This window comes from Sceloporus occidentalis, unplaced genomic scaffold (assembly GCF_023333645.1).
Source record: "Sceloporus occidentalis isolate IW3139 unplaced genomic scaffold, rSceOcc1.0.p SCAF_1, whole genome shotgun sequence".
Taxonomy (NCBI): domain Eukaryota; kingdom Metazoa; phylum Chordata; class Lepidosauria; order Squamata; family Phrynosomatidae; genus Sceloporus; species Sceloporus occidentalis.
Genome location: NW_028316981.1, coordinates 244,232,318 through 244,253,410, shown reverse-complemented (window position 1 = coordinate 244,253,410; position 21,093 = coordinate 244,232,318). Strand labels below are relative to the sequence as shown.

The window sequence follows — 21,093 nt, the reverse complement described above, 5'->3', positions numbered from 1 at the left end:
GTTGCAGCTGGAAAGATTTATGGAGGTAGCCTTGAACATCAAAAACAAACCTGGATGGTGTTGCCAATGTCTTGGCTGTATGATCTATCTATATTATCTTGTAGTGGAAAATGCTCTGTGTGGTGCCAAGGACAAAGGATTCCAACTGTTGTCTGGTTGCATGAGTGTATATAATCTATATACAGACTTGGTTTGAATGAATTATGCTAGCAGTCCTTAACCTGTGGTTTACAGGATCCTGGAGGTGCAGTGGTCTGTAAAGGCTTGAAGGCTGTTCAGGCCACCATCCTGCAGCAGACACCCAGGTGACAGGAGCCAAGGCAAAGGCTGGCAGGCAGGCTAGCTGGGCCTATAGGTTGCCAATCATGTCACCACTCTACTGTGGCAAGGGCGGAGGTAGGTTGAGCGACAGCAGAGATTACAGGCAGCCTTCACCCTTCACCCTTTCTCTCTCTCCCCTCTTTTCCATCTGGGAGCAGTCCAGTCTTCTTTCAGAAATGCTTCAAACCTTCCCCCCTCCCCAATTTGCCTTCTTAACAAGAGGAGACCAAGACCAGAGGGAAGGAGGGAAAGAAAGATTAGGCAGATTAGAAAACAAGTAAAGGGTCTAGCACCCAGTGGTGTCGCTAGAGTTGGTGTCACCCCCATGGACCTCCTTCCGTACAAACATGTCTCACTGTGCCTTCCCTTTGGGGCTGCTCAGAACAGAGAAGGGGTGGTTTACTGTGAATAAGCAGGTAAAAGATCACTCTTCCCTCCCCTTTGCCCAGTCTTCCTTCTGTCTCATTCGTTGCTGATGTAGCCACTGCCTCTGTTCCCGCCTTGACCTGTGCTCACCCTCCTGTTTTGGCTCCTTCTCTGGCTTAGGTAGCAACAGTGGTGCACTCCTCTCCTCCAGTTTCCAGGTGGAAAAAAATATCCTTATAAGGCTACTGGAGAGCTGTCATTTTTGCTATGGGATGCTATGGCAGCCGCTGCCACCAGCCATCCTGGTTGGGGGATTCTGGAGGTTGCAACAGTGGCAGTCCACCCCCTCTGATTGGGTCTCCCACTGTGGACCACACAGCCCACACTAATAACACTGGTGGCACCTCTCCTCAGCACAGACTAACTATTATAGGGGAATTTCAGCACAGAATAAGTAAAGAGATAGTACAGGAATAGCTTTAAGTCTCCAGGACCAGATGAACTACACCCAAGGGTATTAAAAGAACTGGCAGATGTAATATCGGAGCCATTGGCAATAATCTTTGAAAACTACTGGAGAACAGGAGAAGTCCCAGCAGACTGGAGGAGGGCAAACGTTGTTCCTATGTTCAAAAAGGGGAAAAAAGAGGATCCCAACAATTATCATCCAATTAGTCTGACATCAGTACCAGGAAAAATTCTGGAGCAGATAATTAAACAGAGAGTCTGTGAACATCTAGAAAGCAATGCCATAATCACAAAATGTCAACATGGGTTTCAGAGAAAGAAGTCATGCCAGACAAACCTGATCTCTTTTTTTGATAAAATTACCAGCTTGGTAGATGAAGGGAATGCTGTGGATATAGTATATCTTGATTTCAGTAAGGCCTTTGACAAGGTTTCCCATGACATTCTTGCAAACAAGCTTGTAAAATGTGGGCTAGACAAGGCAACTGTTACGTGGATTTGTAGTTGGTTGACTGGCCAAACCCAAAGGGTGCTCAAGAATGGTTTCTTTTCATCCTGGAGAGAAGTGACCAGTGGGGTCCCACAGGGCTCTGTCCTGGGCCCAGTGCTATTCAACATCTTTATCAATGACTTGGATGACAGAATTGGGGCAGACTCATCAAATTTGCAGATGACACCAAATTAGGAGAAATAGTTAATACCCCAGAGGACAGGATCAAAATTCAAAACTACCTGAATAGACTAGAAAGCTGGGCCAAAGTTAACAAAATGAAATTCAATGCGGAGAAATGTAAGGTACTGCACTTAGGGCGGAAAAATGAAATGCACAGATATAGGATGGGGAACACCTGGCTGAATGAAACTACACGTGAAAGGGATCTAGGAGTCCAAGTAGACCACAAATTGAACATGAGTCAACAGTGTGATGCGGCAGCTAAAAAGGCCAATGCAATTTTAGGCTGCATCAATAAAAGTATAGTGTCCAGATCAAGAGAAGTAATAGTGCCATTATAATCTGCTTTGGTCAGGCCCCACCTGGAATATTGTGTCCAGTTCTGGGCACCACAATTCAAAAAGGACATTGAGAAACTGGAGCGTGTCCAAAGGAGGGCGACTAAATTGGTGAAGGGTCTGGAAACCATGTCCTATGAGGAACAACTTAGGGAGCTGGGGATTTTTAGCCTGGTGAAAAGAAGGTTGAGAGGTGATATGATAGCCCTGTTTAAATATTTGAAGGGTTGTCATATTGAGGAGGGAGCAAGCTTGTTTTCTGCTGCTCCAGGACCCGGAGCAATGGATGCAAGCTGCAGGAAAAGAGATTCCACCTCAACATTAGGAGGAACTTCCTGACAGTAAGGGCTGTTTGACAGTGGAACACACTCCCTCGGAGTGTGGTGGAGTCTCTTTCTTTGGAGGTCTTTATGCAGAGGCTGGATGGCCATCTGTCGGGAATGCTTTGATTGAGATTTCCTGCATGGCAGGGGGGTTGGACTAGATGGCTTGTCCTCAAGCTTACAATCTACTTGCATAGGGCTTCTCTGGGGGCAGGAGGAATAGTTAGAATTTGGAAAAGTTCCTTTTTTTGGATTACAGAATCCTACAGCCAGTATGCCCATGTTAATGAAGGATTCTGGGAACTGTAGTCCAAAAAGTAACCTTGCAGAGCTGTGGAAGTGAATTCATGCTGCTGCCTGTCTCTCTGATGGGAAAAAGAAAGTCTAACAGAGGTGATACAAGCTGTGTTTGTTCTTGTACTGTTAGTCACCATAAGGCTCTCCTGTCTTGTGGTAGCTGCTTTTTTAGGAACCTCATGTCCCACTTTTAAAGAGAAGTAAGAAGATAATTCTCAGCCTTGCCAGAACCTACATTCCATTTTAGAATTTTAGAGCCAAATGTTTCTGATTTTAGTGTGGGGGATTCTGCGTTATGAAAGTTTGACTGTCAGGCTTGCTTGAGCTCCTCACTTTAATACTCACCGCTAACAGATAAGTAACCTGTATGACTATTTTTGTAGAATAATTCTTAAAATTCTGATAACTTTTTGGTTAACTCTGTTGCTATTAAGAAAGTGATTGGAGGTTTGTCTCTTAAAATGAAGTTACAATTCCTTAATTTCTTCTCCTTACAAATTAATCCAACATTGTGAAGGCTTTCATGGCCAGAATCCATAAACTCTTCTAGAACATGGCCACATAGCCCGAAAACCCCACAACAAACTAATCCAACATTGTACCTGAAGGAAATCCTCACTTTCCTTCAGGTACAATCACTCTGTGATTCTATGATTCTGTGATTCTAAGACTGGATTTTAATTACATTCCTCTTTATTTTTGTTTTATTAATAGCACTGAAGAATTCTGGGCTACCTTCACTGAATTTCATTACCACACCATAGAGAAAATTGTAACATAGTACTTGATTCATGGGAAAGGAATTGAAAAGTTCCAAATGTGGTGACAGGTAATATAGATGATTTTTTGAAACTTTGCCTGCATTTTCTCTTTCTGTGTGTACAGTTGGCCCTTTTTATACACAGATTCAAGCATCCACGGTTTGAAAATGTTCCAAAAAAGTATAAATTTCAAATATCAAACCTTGATTTTCCATTTTTTCTAAGGGACACCATTTTGCTTTGTCATTATATTTAACGGGACTTGAGCATCCACGGATTTTGTTATCCACGGGGGATCTTGGAACCAAGCCTCAGTGTATAACAAGGGTCCAGTGTATTAGTATTTCATCCAGATTTATGAAATTAGTAAATTAACTGATAGCTGAAAAAAAAATACAGTAGTTTCATTTTAACATATGTAGAATTTTCACAAGGAATTTTTGGTCTGTGACCTTTTCACAAAGTATATAGTTTATATATATAAACAATACCATTTGATAAGGTTGATGCTGTTTCTCTATCATTTGTTCTATTAGAATGGTCTGCAAGCGTTCCTAACCACATTTTTGTGTGCATATATGACCAGTTTCTCTCTCTCTCTCTCTCTCTCTCTCTCTCTCTCTCTCACACACACACACACACACACACACACCACACACACCACACACAAATACACACAGAGAGACAGTTACATACATAGAAATTACTCTTTACATACTTTGTTTATTCGTTTGGCCAGGTTTGGAAATTATTGTGTTGAAGGGATATTGCCTAATATAGGGTGAATATCTGGAATAAAATAGAAAAAAGAAGGAGCAAGAGAGGGTGAGACTTTCTGAACAAATTATCAGTGGTGATACCTCCATGTTTGCAGGTTAAGAATTCACAGATTAGATTATTTGCAGATTACTGTATTTAGCCCAGCCACCCAATGTGTATGTATGTATGTATGTATGTATGTATGTTATTTCTATGCATTTGTATGTCCTCCAGCATGATTGTGTGGTCAGTGTCCAGCAGAAATTGACCACAGAGTTGTGCTGGAAGACATACAGATGCCTAGAAAAGTGTTATCTTGGGCAAAAACAAAAGTATAGCAGTCCTATGCACCCTAAGCCCTGTGAATGTGGGAGGCCAACTGTTATTTCATGGGTCAGATTTTTTAAAAATACTGTTTCACTTTCTGGTAGTGGAAGCCATTCAGCTAAAACTCATGAAAACTTGTCTGTCTATGTATATTGATCTTTGTACTTCTCAAAGAAGCTATTTGTGGCTTTGACAACCATATAATTAAACAATTATGGTGCTGGAGTTTTATTTGCTAAAATGGACTGCTGTGATCATTTGTCTGAAAAGGCTACACTGCTTGCACATTAATGAGTGACTGAGACAATATTTCTTGGCAGAAAATGTCTCTCAGGATGAGATGCTTTAATTGTAAGCCCCTTAACCCGTCTTGACAGATGTCTCCACAAGAATGCTGAGGGCCTTGTTGCAGGACCGTCAACAGTACAAATAGGTACAAGTACATTTGGTTTTCTCAGGCTTCTTCCAATGTCCCATCTACTCGTAGGAATCCTGCTGCTCAAGGGATGATTATGGAAACATTCTGTTAGTTCTTAGGAAAGCAAAAAAAAGAAGAAGAAGAAGCTAAGGCTTTGTTTGTATGAACAGCTAGTTTTGTTTAGCAAATACTACATTCACTGTGGCAGCTCCCCCGCACCCCACCAATTATTGTTGGGCATCCCACAGTAGTTTACTTCTACTTTGTGAACTTAGAAAAAGTCCAGCGGGGGGGGGGGGGGGGTCTACACAGCTCTCAGAACCCGCATTACCATTAGCATTCTGGGAGTTCTGATTCAAAAAATAGTATTTTTCAAGCTTGGCCTTTGTATATTGGAGTGACAGAAGATGATGCTTTGGATCGTTCTGGAGAGTCATGTAGGAAACTATTTTCAGGATTTGCAGCCCCTCAAAACAATAAAGGCCTTCCCTTTTACATTGCTCCCATGCTCTGGGAGCATTTTTGTATGTTCTGGGCAGATTATTACTTGTAAGTTCCCCTTTCCATATATACACCTACTCTTTCAGTGCTTGACTTCCTGAAACTTTTCCCTATCCTCTTCATGTCCCCTCCAGCCTTCATCTGTCTGCACATCTGACAAGCCATACCCAAGTGGCCTGTATATAGATAGCAAGCATATCTAAACAGCTTAGTTGTTATTATTACTTTATTCATTTTTATCCTGCCCTTCTTCCAGCAATGGGACTCAAGGCAGTTAACACCCTATCTAATACAACACATATTAAAACAATACAAAAGCATCAATAAAAGCATAAAAATAAAATTTAAAAAACAATTAAACTATTTCTGGAGTTTAAACACAAAACATTAAAAAATATTAAGCCTGTTGGTACATGCCAACCTTAAAAACAGAACAGCACAGCATTAAAAGTCCAACCCTAGTTAGTTTATAAAAGTCTGATGACATGTAAATGTTTTTACCTGTTCTCCGAAGGAGAGCAACAACGAGCCCATCCTGGCCTCTCTAAGGAGAGAGTTCCAAAGTCTGGGAGGCCAAGAAGGCCTCCTCTCCAGATGATCTTAGCACTTTTATAGGCTCATAAAGGGAGATATAGTCCTTCAAATAACCTGGACCCAAGCCATATAATAGTAGTAGTAGTAGCAGCATCAGTAGTAGTAGTGGTGGTAGCAGCAACAATAATAACGACTACAAATACTTGGATACTGTAAAAATGAGCCATGGCATTTAAAGAGGCATCAAATTGTGAAGTGTAGATCCACGTGCCCTAAAGTGGAGGTCCATGTATGTCAGGAGTTGTGTATTCAGTTTGCTTGCCATAATAAATTGGTATGATAGTTTAAGGATGGAGTTAGAGATACTCAGTTCTGTGGTGGGATATACAGTGAGACAAACATTGTAGAGAAATTGTGATCTTAGCAACAGGTTGTATGATTGTACAGTAAAGGAGACAAGCATGATCCAAGCATGCTCAAGGTATTTCCTGGCTGTAAGAACAAATCTGGCTGTAAGAACAAAGAGGGAACTGAGAGAGAATTTGAAATTGTGTGTAGTTTAATTAGATTTGTTGGTGCTTGCTGCTTAGCTCTGACAGTGAACATCTCTGGTTTGGAGCTATAGGCCTGTTCTGCATTGGCGTAAAGTACGTCCCCAGGACGTACTAGGGTTAGGAAAGTGCGTGCTCTACGCTTAGCGTCCGCACGTCACGTGGCGCTAATGACGCCGCGAGTGCGCCATTGGCTCCTTGTGGCGTCATTAGCGCGCCACAAGAAGAAGCACCATTTTGGGGCTTTTTTTTTTTGCTGTGTCACGGAGCCTTGCGGTTTGGCCGCTGGGGCGCCTCGCTGATGCAAATGGTGGTGGTGGCAGACTGCCCGTTTTGGGCGGTCTGTAACACACCATAGTTACTGAATAAAGGTTTGCTGAGTTTTTACTAATGAAGCCTGAATTTTCTGAACTTGGTTACAGCTGGGCTTGAAAGTGAGCTGTTGGATGCATAATGATAGTGCTGGTGATAACAGTAGCAACAACAATGTGGTCTGGCACATTGGGGGGAAACTCCTGCTGCTTCCTCACCTCATCCATTTAAAAAGTTCTACTTCATATGGTTGTCATTATGATGGGCTGTAATGTGTGCATGCCCTCATAACCAGATGCAGAATGACTATATCATCAGCTAACATCCTCCAGGGTCCTTGGAAGGTCTCAGTTGATGAAGGTCTGGCTATAGTTACACAGACAGACCCTTCTCTGATCTCTCCACCACCAGTCACTAAATGGGTGTGGAGGAGGCTGCATGTTTTTTTGGAGGGAGAGGGTGCTTTGAATGTTGTGAAGGGAGGAAGAGAATACCAGCCTCTGCAACCAAAGCAGGAAGAAACATGGAGCATATATGTTGGACTTAAGCTTGTATGTGTCTAACAGGATGCCAGCCACTGTGTTTAACAAGATTCTAAACAGTAGCTTTAAATAGTGTGGTGCATTCATACAGCTGTAACCTTCAGTTTAAAGAAATACAAATCAAATTGAGCGCTCTTTGTGGTTGATTATAAATAATTGGAAATGTTATTACTTTACTGGAAAGCACTAGAAAGGGGCTGCACATCAGGACACACCTGTTTTTACAAAAGATCCTTTCAACAAAATGATTACCATGTGTTTGAGGTGTATTGGAAGGATTCCAGATTTTGTATTATCTCTATTAGCTTGATGGTAAGGCAAAAGACTTTTCCTTAGCAGCCAAATGGAGCTGTATGTGAAGCGTGTAAGTTTTGGCTCTGTGCCCCAAATCATATCAGCTGGGCTTGGTGTGCATACCTGAGAAAAGGTACTCTATATCCCCAAGGGGCACATTAAATAAGCTCTTGGCAGAGAGATTTGTCAGACAGATTTTATTAAGCAGCAGCCAACTGCCAGGTTGAATGCTTGCTCATAAATAATAGTATTTGCTTACACTGTAGATATGCAGTGAGCTTTAAAGGCAAAGAATAGCTCTGTTGGAATAATGTTGTGTTCATTGGAGGCAACCTGGTATAAAATTTGTTTCTTGGAACCAGATGCCATCTTCAGAGAAAACAGGTGGTTCAGCTTTCTTTGGGTTGTGCCATTTCTGAACACAAGTGGGGTGTGTGTGTGTTGTATTTTGGGAGATTCTCCCCATATCAGAAACTCCCTGCCCATTAAAAAAGACATTATTTGGGAAAGGTGGCAAGGATATTCTGGGCTCATTTTGCATCAGAAAAGAGTTTTCAACTCCTCCATTCTGAAATTACATAAATTAGGAGAACCAATTCACTGCTGTGAAGTCTACACATGGATTGTCCTATTCCCCTGCTAGGGATTCATAGTTGAAGACTGAGGCGGGTTACACACCGCCATTAAAGTACGCGCAGAGCGCGTACTAGGGTTAGGAAGGGGCGGTGCTTCCGCACCCCCCTAACCCTAGCACGTGCTCCACGCGCACAAAATGGCAGCGGCCATTCCACACGGCTGCCGCCATGATGGCATGACGAACACGCCGCTTCCAAATGAGGCGGCGCGGACGTGACGCCATCACTCTGCGCGAGGGCGCTTAATGCAACCTTTGCGCGGAGCAGGAAGGAGCTCCGTTTCGGAGCTCCTTCCTGGTTTGTGTCACTGGTTTACGTTGCTGGGCGCAGCCTTCAGACGGCTGCGCCCAGCAACGCAAGGGAGAAAGGGGCCAAGCGGCCCCTTTCTCCTCCTCCCCACCGCCACGGGGTGTCCTTGGGGCTTGAAGCCCCAAGGACACCCCTTTCCAGGCCGCGGGGAAGCGGCCTTTTGCTGCTTCCCCGCGGCCTGGAAAGCGGCGGATCGGGGCCTCAGCAGCTGCCATTCTACCCGCTGAGGTCCCGATACACTGGGGAAAGGCGCTCCTACCAGCCGCCCCAAAGGGGCAGTCTGTAACGCGCCTATTTGTGACCACTTAACTACATCTGATGGCAATATAGGTTTGCAACCAGTAGTATATTTTAAGTCCAGGCTCTCATCATGACAGTTGCTATTGCAACACCCTCAGGTAGAGTCTAAAACTATAGGAAGCTGTGTTGATATGTATATAAAAATTGAAATGTTTTTATCTCTGCTGGGAGCAAATCTTTTGTAAGGCAAATGGGTCTTGCTCGCTCAAGACCAAACCACTCCAAAGTACCTTGGATTACAATGGGGATAGTTTCAATAATTGTCTTACTGGGAAAATACATTTCCCCTCGAGCTAATCAGAGGGAACAGAAGAGTCCGAGAGAGTTAGCAGATGATGTCAGTATCCCCAATAATTAAAAATAAAAGAATATTATGAAGTGTTCAGCTCCGCAGGCCCTGGTTCCACTACACCATTGCCTGCAACTTGGAAATAAGTACCATATATACTCAATTATAAGTCAACCTCATAGGGCAAGTTTTGGGGCCAAAATTATGGATTTTGCTATGACCCATGGATAAGTCAAGGATAAAACTTAAGAGACATATAGCAAAGGATCTAAAAGATGAAGCAAAGCAATACAATGTCAATGAACTTACAAAATTCCAGCAGACATAACTCTTTGTGCTTACTCTTAAGACTGGATGGATGAGAGAGTAGAGGGGCCTGTGCTTTCAGGACAGATTATTCTCTTGCTTTTCACCAGGGGATGGTTCCTTCTTTTAAATAAGAGTTAAGAGACCGTACTTGCATTGAACCATGTATAGGTCAACTCCATTTTTTGGGTCAATTTTTTTACCTAAATGACTTATACATGAGTATATACAGTATTTCTTATAAATATTATTCCTTGCAACTACTCTTCAATGTATTGTAGGACAGGTGCTCTTCCTCAGTTACTCCCCGCTTTTCCTGCTCCCAATCTCAGCTGACTGCAATTCAGCAGCCTCAAATGTCACTTACTAGATTTTGGGGAGTGACAGCCAAGCATTACTATGCTTGTGGATTTCCTAGAAGCATATGCTTGGCTCCTGTAAGATAACAAGGTGATTGACTGAGAATTCTTTTGGTACTGTTCATCAGGGTTTTCCCTACCGTGACTCTTGGTCTCTGTCTGTTTAAGACAAATGCCTGTTGCAGTCCAGATGTCCGGATTAATATACAGTAACAGATGTATGTTAGATTCTTTGTGTGGTATGCTTCTACAGGCCTTGATAGATATTTTTGCAGTGCATAGCACTACTAACTCTACCAGCTGTATGTTGTGATGACACCTACTAATTTTTCTTGACACAAAGATTATTCATTGTGCCATTGAACTACAGCACAATAATAAAAATAAACATATTGTTGAGAGAGAACCACACAGCCCAGATCCATTTGTCAGATTCCCAATTACATGTAACAAGAGATTATACAGTAACATCTGTTGCTTAAATATCTGTTTGTTGCATTAGAACTTGCAACAGTATTATTCTCTTGTGTTTTCTCGTTTCTTTCTTCATTTTAGACACTATTTATCCCACTGTATGAACTCTCTGTTTTGTTTTGTTTTGTTTTAAATTTGTCTTTTTTTAAAAAAAAATTGTATAGGCAATGCTGTCTTATCAGGACTGACTGATATTAAATCCAGAAAAAATCACAAATAAACCCCATGTAATTTTCAGTAATTCCATTTTAAAGCTTCTAAAGGTAGCTAACAACAATAATGTTAAAATAAGCATAAAATGGACAATAAAACACAGATAATTTGGGGGAAAGCAGTGAAATGGCAGACCAGATTTTTTTTTCTCAATCAGCTTCTCAAAGCAAAGGTAGTAAAATATGCTATACACTGAAAGCACTGGAAGATAAACAATTCTTTCCCTGTTTGTCTAAAAGCTAGCAAAATGGGCATGGTCTCCATGGCATGCATTCTGTAATCAGTATACTACTGCTTTAAAAATGCAAGTAGTTATCAGTGCAGAACTGTGCGGATCAGCTCATCTTTTCATCAGTGGCCATATAAAATAATAAAATAAAACTTTTATTTATATCCCGCTCTTCTACCATAAGGCAATCAGAGTGGGTTACAGTATAAAAACATCCAATACACAATACAATATATCATAACCTCACCTTAAAAAAGAATTAAACATATTACTATCAAAATCACTCTATTAAATAGACTATTAAAACTAATTACAACGGGCGAGAGTAGCATAATATAAAATATGCAGCATATATGGGCGGTTCTTTTATGCTACAAATATGCCTTTGCCTTTTCTATATGCCCAGCAAAAATGGCTTTCACATCGTCAGAAGTTGGCCACCCTCTGTTGTAGAGCAAAAATGCACAATTTGCAAACTGCATGCAGCCCCTCCAAGACTTGCTGTGTGATTAAATTGACCCTCTCTCATCACCGGACATTAGCCTAATGTATCTCTTCCCCTCCCCACCATGATCAGATCCCAAATTCTCTCTTCATAGGGCTAAAACACTTTGGAAAAAATGTCTGATTTTGTCACATCGGAGAGAGAAGTGATATGCCTCCCCTCCCCACATGCTTGTTCCACCTCTGGAAAAAGAAGCTTAGGCCTGTTACAGACGGCCAAAATAAAGCTGCTTCGGGTCTCTTTGGAGGTATGCTGTTTAAATGATGCATGCACCCTAAGAATCCGGAAGCTGCACCAAAGCTGCACTCCAGTGCTTAGGAATGGAGTGTGGCTTTGGCGCGACCTCCGGACTCTTAGGACCCATGCATCATTTAAATAGCATACCTCCAAAGAGACCCAAAGCAGCTTTATTTTGGCAGTCTGTAACAGGCCTTAGTTTATTAAGAAAAGATAAATTATTTAGCTGCATAGCTAACATCTAGTTTGGATTTCAGGTAGAATGGGGAGGGAAACCTGAAAACCAAGTTTGGGGAGTTTAAACCAGTTTCTTTGTGATGCTTTAAAATTGAACTCATCTTATTATATTGATACTGTGAAATGTTATTTTATGTATTAGAAAGCTTGATTAACCATATTTTAATGCTTCCTAACAGTAACAGTCCAAAGTTACTAGGCTTTGCTATGATTTACATCTTTCAATAATACAGCAATGTTTACTGCTTGATATTCTTATTAAATCTGAATATGCGTAGGCTGTACATAATAAAATATAGAAAGTAGTCAGAATTGTTTTAGTTGAACTTATTTGTTACTGAATGGCATTTCTTGTACTATAAAATAAAGTGATTAAATAGAAGCAGCTGATACTGAATATACTGGTCTAACAATGAACAGCTGCCAATAAACTGTTAAAGTTATCAGTCATCGTTGTTCCAGTAAGAGGGGTTGGAAGTAGTAATAATAGCCAGACTTTAATATATATATATCTGAATAATCAATTAAAAAAAGAAAGAAACAGGAGTGTGTGTTTGTTTTTGGTTTTTTTTTAAATCATTTGGTTTAAACCAACCAACCCTAATTTCAGGTCTTCCAGCCGGAGATGATTCATGAGTAAAGGACAGGAGAGGCAAAGGTTTAATATAAGACAGGGATTTTAATAGTATTTATTTTGGTTTTACAAGGTAGTGGAAAATAAGGAGAAGGAAGGAAAACATTGTAAGGAAGCCACTGTGACTTAAGCAAGTTATAGAGGAAAGACTGTGTTGTCTTTCCTTAAAGACTCCAGTAAGGTATTGGGAAGTATCCATCTTGATGTCAGAATGGCTCAGTGCTTTCTAGTTGCCATAGTTACCATCTTCTACTGGCTCACCTTTTACATGGTCATAAAATGAAAAATGAACTGAAATAAATAGACCAACAAAGCTACCGATTTTATGCAGATACAATAAATGTATATAGCTGACACATTACAGCTAAAGTTCTGTACATGTTTATCTGGAATTCACATAAAGTCACTGGGAAAATTACTCTTGAGAATATGTGCATAAGATTGCACTCTAAGACTGCACTGTAACTCTATTTGGTTGGCAAATTTTCAAGTATCTGTAACTTGTGTAAAAAAACAGAATGCCACAATTTATGAAATGCATAGTAATTGCTAGACCATATGCTGATTTTTTTAAATGAGCCTTTTGGCCAAGAATACCATATAATGCATCTTGGGAATTGCATTTATATTTAGAAGATTTGAAGGGCATGCTGAGTTGAGAGGAAATGTTGAATATCTTTCAGAGAGCCTTGTTTCCAAGAAAAAACCTTGATATCACCCCAAAATGATTGCTTGGAATAATCAAGAAAGACAATAATTCTTTTCTTAGAGATTCTTGAAATATATTGGAATTTTAAAAAAATATTGGTGCATCTATCACTGAGTGTGTGTGTTTTGTTTTTTACTTACATTTTCTCCCTTAAATCACTAATTGCTGTCAGAGAGATCCTGTTAAAATGTTCACTCTGCCATGAAACTCACTTCATAACATTTAGTCATTCCCACATTTCCAACCTTGACCTCTCATATAGGTTGCTTGTGAGGATAAAATGTGGATGTGTGAACCATTTATGACATCCTAAAATCCTTGGGGAATAATAAATATTGACAAAAACTGATGGCAAGTTTTTTATTGTGTGCTGACACATTGACTGTTTCAGATCTGGAGGGATCTGTAACTGTCATCCAACTCATGGACAACATCTTTACAAACAGTCCCAAGGAAATAATTAGGGCTGGGTTTCCATATGGGCACCATAGGCTGCTTTTCACATGAGCATAGTCCTCAACCTCATGCCAAGGACACCTTTCTTCAGCCCACTTTTGGGGGGGAAGTGTTTTCTTATTTTCTTGCCTCAATGCTCAGAAGACACAAAAGTTCTAGAGCCAGATATTCATGCATATGAAAAAGGTTTTAATAAGAAATTCCCTTTTATAACAATACAGTCAAATGTCTTCACATTAAAAAAAGAAAGAAAAGAACTGAGGGGGGGAGAGGATGTGTGTGAGAGAAAAGATGGTAAGAGCAAAGAAAGACAACAATCTCATAAAGAGAATTCAGGATTTTAAAAGAAAAATCTATTGTCAATTTAAAGTGCCTAGTGCATATGTACCTTCTTGAGGAGAATATTGGGATGTAGGACATAGGATCATAGAATCCTAGAGTTGGATATACAGTATTTATTGCACAGAAGAGAGTCTGATAGATATCATCTTTGCCTCATGAGCTAGTGTTGCTAGGATAGGGATTTTAACACCATAAAACATGCTTTTTTCTGTTCTGTCATTGTCTTGCTCATACTCATAGCATGACATAGAAATGGAAGAAAGAGAACTGGTTTTGGGGGAGGAGAAGCAATCTGTTAAGATACATTGACACTCCTTCCTTATCTGATCATTAGCTTTGAGAATAAGAAAGAGGCAATCTGTATCTGATACTTTGCCTCCCAGCAGCCTAACATCAAGATAGAGAAGAGAAAGTTCACATATAACTTCCATCTTCTATCTTCCCAAGGCAACTTTAAAACTGTGGAAGATTCTAGGTTTACTCTGAGTTAACCAAAAATGTCCCTGTTCATATAATTCATTCTTGTTGAAAAATGTAAAGTGTCAGATGCTGTAACAGGGCAAAAGCTGCCCATTCCTTTATAGCTGGACATCCCAGCCCCTGATAGCAGGGATCACATGGATACCAAAACATGTCTGTACAAACACACACATTAAAGCTCACCATAAGGTAGTCATATGGAACAGTGCTTCTTAAATAATTGAGAGGCAGACTGGCAGGATCCCCCCCCCATGTGTGAAGGATTGGTACCATATTTGTACCAATTGAAGACAACTGTTTCCTTCTTTCCTGGAAACACATTGTGGACTGGCAGCTGTTCATGGACCAGTATTTGGGGTAGCATTGATATAGAGGGCCTTGCATTGCAGACTTAACACAGTAAGGCCATTTGGATGAGCTTTTAAAAAAAAGCAACAACCATGTTTTAAAAAGATTCCAGAGTTGGTTAGTGAAGTGAAGATGAGAAGACAGTGCAAGGGTTTAGACCAGTCTATGCCCATTTTCTCAATGATGGACTAGATAGACCTTGGTCTGATCATTTTTGCGACAAGGATATTCTTACTTAAGCTTCCATGCATCAGTAACCTTCCAAGTGGAGCAGCCATTTTATGTGCGCTTTGATGTGCACAAGGATGCATAGATGATAATGTTAAGGGCTCGGTCAGGAGATTCTCATTGAGGGAACCAAAGAAAATTGTATCTCTAGCAATCCAAGCTATCCCACTGGGTTGGAGAAGTTATATGTCATAGAAGGAGATGACTTATAAAGATTCAAGCCCATTTTCTTTCAATTAGCACATCTGAGTGCTTTCTAAGTGCTTCTTGTGGGTTTTTCCCACTTTTACATTGTTTTTAAATCCAGATTTTCTAAAAATAGATTTTATAATAAGGCACATTGTCCATGATTTTTAGTGGGTAGTAGAATATACATTTAATACACAAATGAATTTTCTCACAGAGATTTTTGATTGGGAGTATTCTTGCTAAATAGTAACTATAGGGCAGTTAGGGGCAAAACAGACGGCCCTGAAACAGTGGCTTGATGCTGCCCCTTTCAGTACTAGATTGGGTCCACAGCAACCGTATGCCACAGACCTGGTCCGTCGCTTTGCTGCACCAAAAAGAACCAGCAAATTGCTGCTCCTTTTTAGAGCAGCAAAAAGGCACCTTAGCCATGGCGGCGACACTTTCCGGCACTCCTTTTGGTGTGCATCATCTGAACCGACACCAAAAGAATGCCATAACACTGCCCACCGTGTGTTCAGGCAGGTGGTACGATGGTGGCTTGGGGTGGAGTCGAGGTGTGCATTGTGCATCTCACACACACCTCATTTCACCCTAACACTAGCCCTTTGGGCCGGTCTGTTTAGTCAGTTAGGGCTAAACAGACTGGGTTCAAGCTCCGACATGGGTTCATAGTGTTTTGTGGCCGTGAGCCCAACCACATGGCAGGGGGCATTACAGCATTCTGTTGGTGCAGCGTTTAGACTCACTGCACCAGAGGAGTGCCAAAAAGCTGCCATGGCAGCAGCAAGGGCATTTTGCCATTCTTTTTAGCACCGGCAAAGCACTGAATTGGTGTCATAGTGTGTGGTTGCTGTGGCCCTGATCCAGCGGGGAAAGGGGCAGCAGGACACCGCTCCAAAGGGGCAATCTGTTTTGCCCCTTAGTTGGTTTTTTTAGATCTTAAGATCTAAATTGAAGCTCTCATTAAGATTTAGTATTCTATTTGATAAGAACGATTTCTGAACAGCATGATAATTTTGAGAGCAGAGATCATACCTAGTCCTAATATAAATAATTTAAACAGTAAGAGTAAGACTGATTTCAGTATGCTGGTAGTACCTCATTTACTCCAAATCTCTGGATGATTTGGCCCAGCAGTTTCATGGTGATGTTAAAATAATGGGAAAGAAGCTAGAACTATATTCTTTATTGTTGTTAATGCTAGTGCAAGTTAGGGATAATGGTTTTTAGTTGTTATGCATTATCATTGTTTTATACCGTATTATGATTTTTGCTGTCAGGAGAGAATTGTACGAATTAGTTAGATTGATATGTTGTACTTTAATTATTATTATATTATTGTATTTTGGATTCTTTATCTCACATTGTTATGTCTAGTATCTTGGATTATGTTTACTTTAAGACTCCAAATTATGTAATTGTTGTTTATTTCAGGATTGGGATGGGGTGTGAAGGAATTAATTTGCATTTTTAATTGATTTATTATGTTACTTGCTATGTATTTTGTATTGTATTTGATTTACATTTGTATTGCTGTTTTTATTGAAACTGTTAATTATGCATTTTTGCTATTGTTGTAACCTGCCCAGATTCTATGTGGTTGGGCGAGCTATAAATAAATCCTTATTATTATTATTATTATTATTATTATTAATTTGATTTATATCTTGCCTTTCTCCCAAATGGTACTCAAAGCAGTTTACAATAGTAACTTAACTGCCAGAAGGCTGAGCAGTTGTCTCCCAGCATCACCCTCTGGAAAAGCATAATCAGCTATCCATATGGGTTCTGTAGATGATCCTGGTAATAATTCTGGATAGTATCTTGTAGAACCCAGCAATTGTGATAACTGGATTTGATAGACATTCATGTCAAGGGACTACCTTTATGTTTATCTTAAGAAAATGTCTAGTAAAAGTCTTAAATAATTTATTGTGGTTTTTATCCACCCTGCCTTCAAATGTTTAGGATGACCCTTCAAAAGTCATTCTAAATGTTTTTAAAATTGGAATGCTAGAAATAAAATGAATTTACTTTTTCATATTTATCCCTACCACCACATAGACTGAGGAAAAAATAAAAGGCTTGAAATTCATCCAATTCTTTTAAAAGTATCTGGGCTTCATAGAAATGCATAATGCTGCTTATAGCCCAAATTACAATATATTATTCTAGTTTGTACTTTTGCTAAAATTTTAAAGTGTAACTTGGACTATTTTTTTAAAAAAAAAACCACTGCAACATGTTTCTTTCTGCAAGTGTTTATCAATGAATAATAAATTTAAAAAGATATGAATGTTGAGAGCACACGGAAAATATGGTTAATAGCTTCCTGTGGCTATTTCTGCTTTTTTCTTTTATAATAATAGACTCATTTGTGGTAGGAACACTTATTAACAAAGGAAAAAGTGTAGTTTGAAAAATTATTGACCACTTCCTTTTCTTTTTACCTTTTATGTGTGCAGCTTTATATACCAGTGCAACTAATCAGAAGCATGTGCTTAAGTGGAAGAGTTGCTGAAGCTCATTCTGGAAGTCCTTTCTGTTGCCTGGTGTGGCAAATGTATGTTCATTTGGAGAAGTGATCCATCAGATAAAAGACACTTGGAAACTGCAGCATATTAATTTAATGCAATAATGTCTCTGTTTTCACACACACTCTAAGCTCAACTCTCTAAGCTTTTCTGCCAAATGAACTTTCATTGCTGCACTTACCCAGGAAGAAAACTCATAACATGGCCCTCGTTCTATATGGAGTTGTGAGTTTATTTCTTGGAATGACAACAACACTTGGTCCAGTGCCTCGGATCACTTGGGAACACAAAGGTAAGAGTATAGCTTCAGGTTTTTTTTGTGTGTGATTAATTATAATTTTATTGGTAGAATGAAATTAATACATGTTATTATAATAAATTGATAAAATATTGATTAAATTCACCTTACAATAATATATAAAAAAGACTTTTACATTATATTCCCCATACATATAATATATCCCTTTATATTCCATTCTTTACTACTTTATCTAACTTTACTTCATATTTCTTTTCATCATATATTTTTCATAATTCCCCCCTTCCCCCAAGTGCTCCCCATCCCCTGAGCCTATCTTCTTATTACTCTATCTCCAGAATTGTAACTCTTCCTCTGCTGGTAAAACACCTCCTTCTTTTCCTAAAACTTTTTGTACAAATGTTTTCCATATTGCTTCTCTTGATTATTCCTCTTCTAAACTTAATTTCACTAGTTAACTTATCATTAATTGCTATTTGCCAAATCTCTCTATACCAATCTTGTATTTGTAAATTTCCCTGGTCTTTCCACTTTTTTGCTATCATCAATCTCGCCGCTGTTAATAAATTTGTAATTAGATCCTTTATAACTTGGGTGCAGTTAATTTTATCATATAAAGATAATAACGCTGTCTTTGGACTAAATTCTAAATCAATTTTTGTTATTTCTTTTATCTCCTCAAATACAATTTGCCAAAATTTCCTTACGGTTCTACAACCCCACCACATATGCATATAAGTGCCTATCTCTTGACACCCTCTCCAACATAACCTTGAATAATTCTTATTTATATGACTTAACCTTACAGGCGTTAAATACCATTTCCAAATTATTTTGTAATAGTTTTCTTTTATTCGTATAGAATAAAATTTTAAATGGCGTTGATTCCAAATTTTCCCCCATTCGTGGTCATTTATTTTTTGTACTAAATCATCCGAGTATAGCTTCAGGTTAAAGTACTGATATATAAATAAATGAAAATTAATTCTTTTCTATATTTGATACAGTTTATCAGACTACTTCATGTCAATGAGATAATGGATTGAGTCCATTCCAATTGTTTTTTTCTTCTTCTGATAAGCATGACACTTGGTACTTATAAAAGTATGGTTATAGCAGCCAGTGACATTGATCAACGGAGAAGAAGCACCAAGAGATGAAACTTACTGCTGGATGTTCTTACTCGTATTGCCAGGAACCCAGTTTGAGCAGTTACAACATTTATATCTCTGATGCCTGGTTTTGGGGAAACTGTTTCATTACTAAGCTGTTTTCATTTGCTAGAGCTGATTTCTAAAATAACACATAACTAAGCATTCTGACTATCCAAAGAAAGAAAGAAAGAAAGAAAGAACAAGAACTGTATTTTGTAGACCATCCAGTTCTCAAGGGATAATAAACAGAAAGTAATCCAACATTCTGCACCAGCTGTTCTGTACTATAGCTGTTGATAGCTGCTCAATTGGATGTTGTAAAGGTGATCTAATTTCTTCAAAAGGATTGTGAGCTGAAAGCTTCTGTAGCTGGTTTTCTTACTATAGGTTGGAATATCCAAAACCTTTTGAGCTGCAACACAACTAGCATAGTATGTATCTGGACTATAATTGTGAGGCTGGAAAGAGACACGGCTGGAGAGAGATGTAAGGATCTGTGAAATGGTGCGAATCATCTGCCATTTCACAGATCCTCATTTTCTCTCCAGCCTCATTATGTCTTATTATGTTACAGGTAATCCAAAATGCAAAATAAATAAATAAATAAATAAAATCCAAAATACGGAACACTTCTGGTTCCAAGCATTTCAAATAAGAGATAGTCAACCTCTGTTTCTTCAGTCACTTCAGTGCTCCTACAAGAAGCAACTCTTCTGTTTTCTTCCATGAGGTTGTTGCAGGATTTGTTCTTTATCCTTTGCTTTTTGACATGCTGTCTCTGGGTCAGTTGATCATGTCTGTCAGCACCATCTATATGCTGCTCATCTCTCTCTTCCCCAGCACTTCCTCCTTAATTCAGTCATATGTTTCCATATGATAATCTAACATGTCTCTTTGGGAATTCCATTGGTGGCTCAATAAATGACTATAAACTTCTTGTTTTGCCTTTCAAGCCTTCCTCTTCTGTTTTATTCCTTGGATAGTTTCATAAGATTGTGTCTTACGCCTCTACACTGGCCTTCTTTCTTATAAGATATGTTCAGTATAGTATAAATCCTTTACTAATACATTGAAAGCCTTTCCTCCATGTTTAAAGATACCTCTGCTTATGATTGCTACTTCTTCATTTCTACCAGTATCAGCCCCTAAAAGACTCCTATTCTGCTAAGTCATATGTATGAATTATTATTTAGTTCTGCTCTTTGGGCTGTGGGAAAAGAATGGTGAAATGTGTCTTCATTGAGAAATTCCTGTCACTGTAAAATTTCTGAAAGTCAGCTGCTTGTTTGCAAAAGACATGGTTATTTTAGGGGTGACAAAGAGTGCCCCAAAGGTGCAGGTCCAAGTTGCGCCTTCTGAAGGCAGATTGGGGCCTTGGGAACCACCTTGAAGCCACCCAAAAAAGGAGCGGCAAAGAGCTGCTCCTTTTTGGGACCAGCAGAAAGAGGGTTTTTCCCACCTGCTGCAACCCATGGGCAGCTTTAAGCTGCTTTGGCAGTGTGAGGCGTGCACTGGTGGAGCACCCGGAAGCCAGCCCACATTTGGGCAGTCGGGCGGCTTGAGGCCAGCTTCCTAGGGTCTTGGGGACATCCATTGTGTGTACACCATGCCCCCAAGCCAGCTTTTTATGCCAGTCTGTTGCGCCCCTTACTTCATCTATGCCTGTGATAAAGGGGGGTTAAATGTAATGAGACAAATTTGTAGTTCTTTGCATAGAATTTTGTACAAAACTGAGTAATGTGAGCAGAAACTCAGGCAGGTTACAAACCGCCGGGTTGCAGCGCTCTCCCTCTGCTGCCGCTTGCAGCATCAGGGAGCCTCAGCCTTTAAACGATGCGGCTCCCGGACGCTGCAGAGAAGGAGCGCAGAAATCACGCTC

At 39.7% G+C, this 21,093-nt stretch overlaps 1 protein-coding gene across 8 annotated transcripts in view; it reads left to right on the top strand.

Moving 5' to 3' along the window:
* The window catches only part of SEMA4D (semaphorin 4D), a 149,368-nt gene that overhangs the window by 72,573 nt on the left and 55,702 nt on the right, over positions 1-21,093 (top strand). For 5 of the 8 annotated variants that reach the window (XM_089491178.1, XM_089491163.1, XM_089491170.1 and 2 more), the window contains 2 exons: positions 3,501-3,615; positions 17,733-18,093. In XM_089491178.1, the coding sequence (XP_089347304.1) occupies positions 18,003-18,093 (91 nt within the window). In that variant the 5' untranslated portion in view covers positions 3,501-3,615; positions 17,733-18,002. Of the gene's footprint in view, positions 1-3,500; positions 3,616-12,619; positions 12,694-17,732; positions 18,094-21,093 lie in introns of those variants that run through there. The other 3 variants (XM_089491145.1, XM_089491153.1, XM_089491159.1) reach the window with 2 other exon arrangements.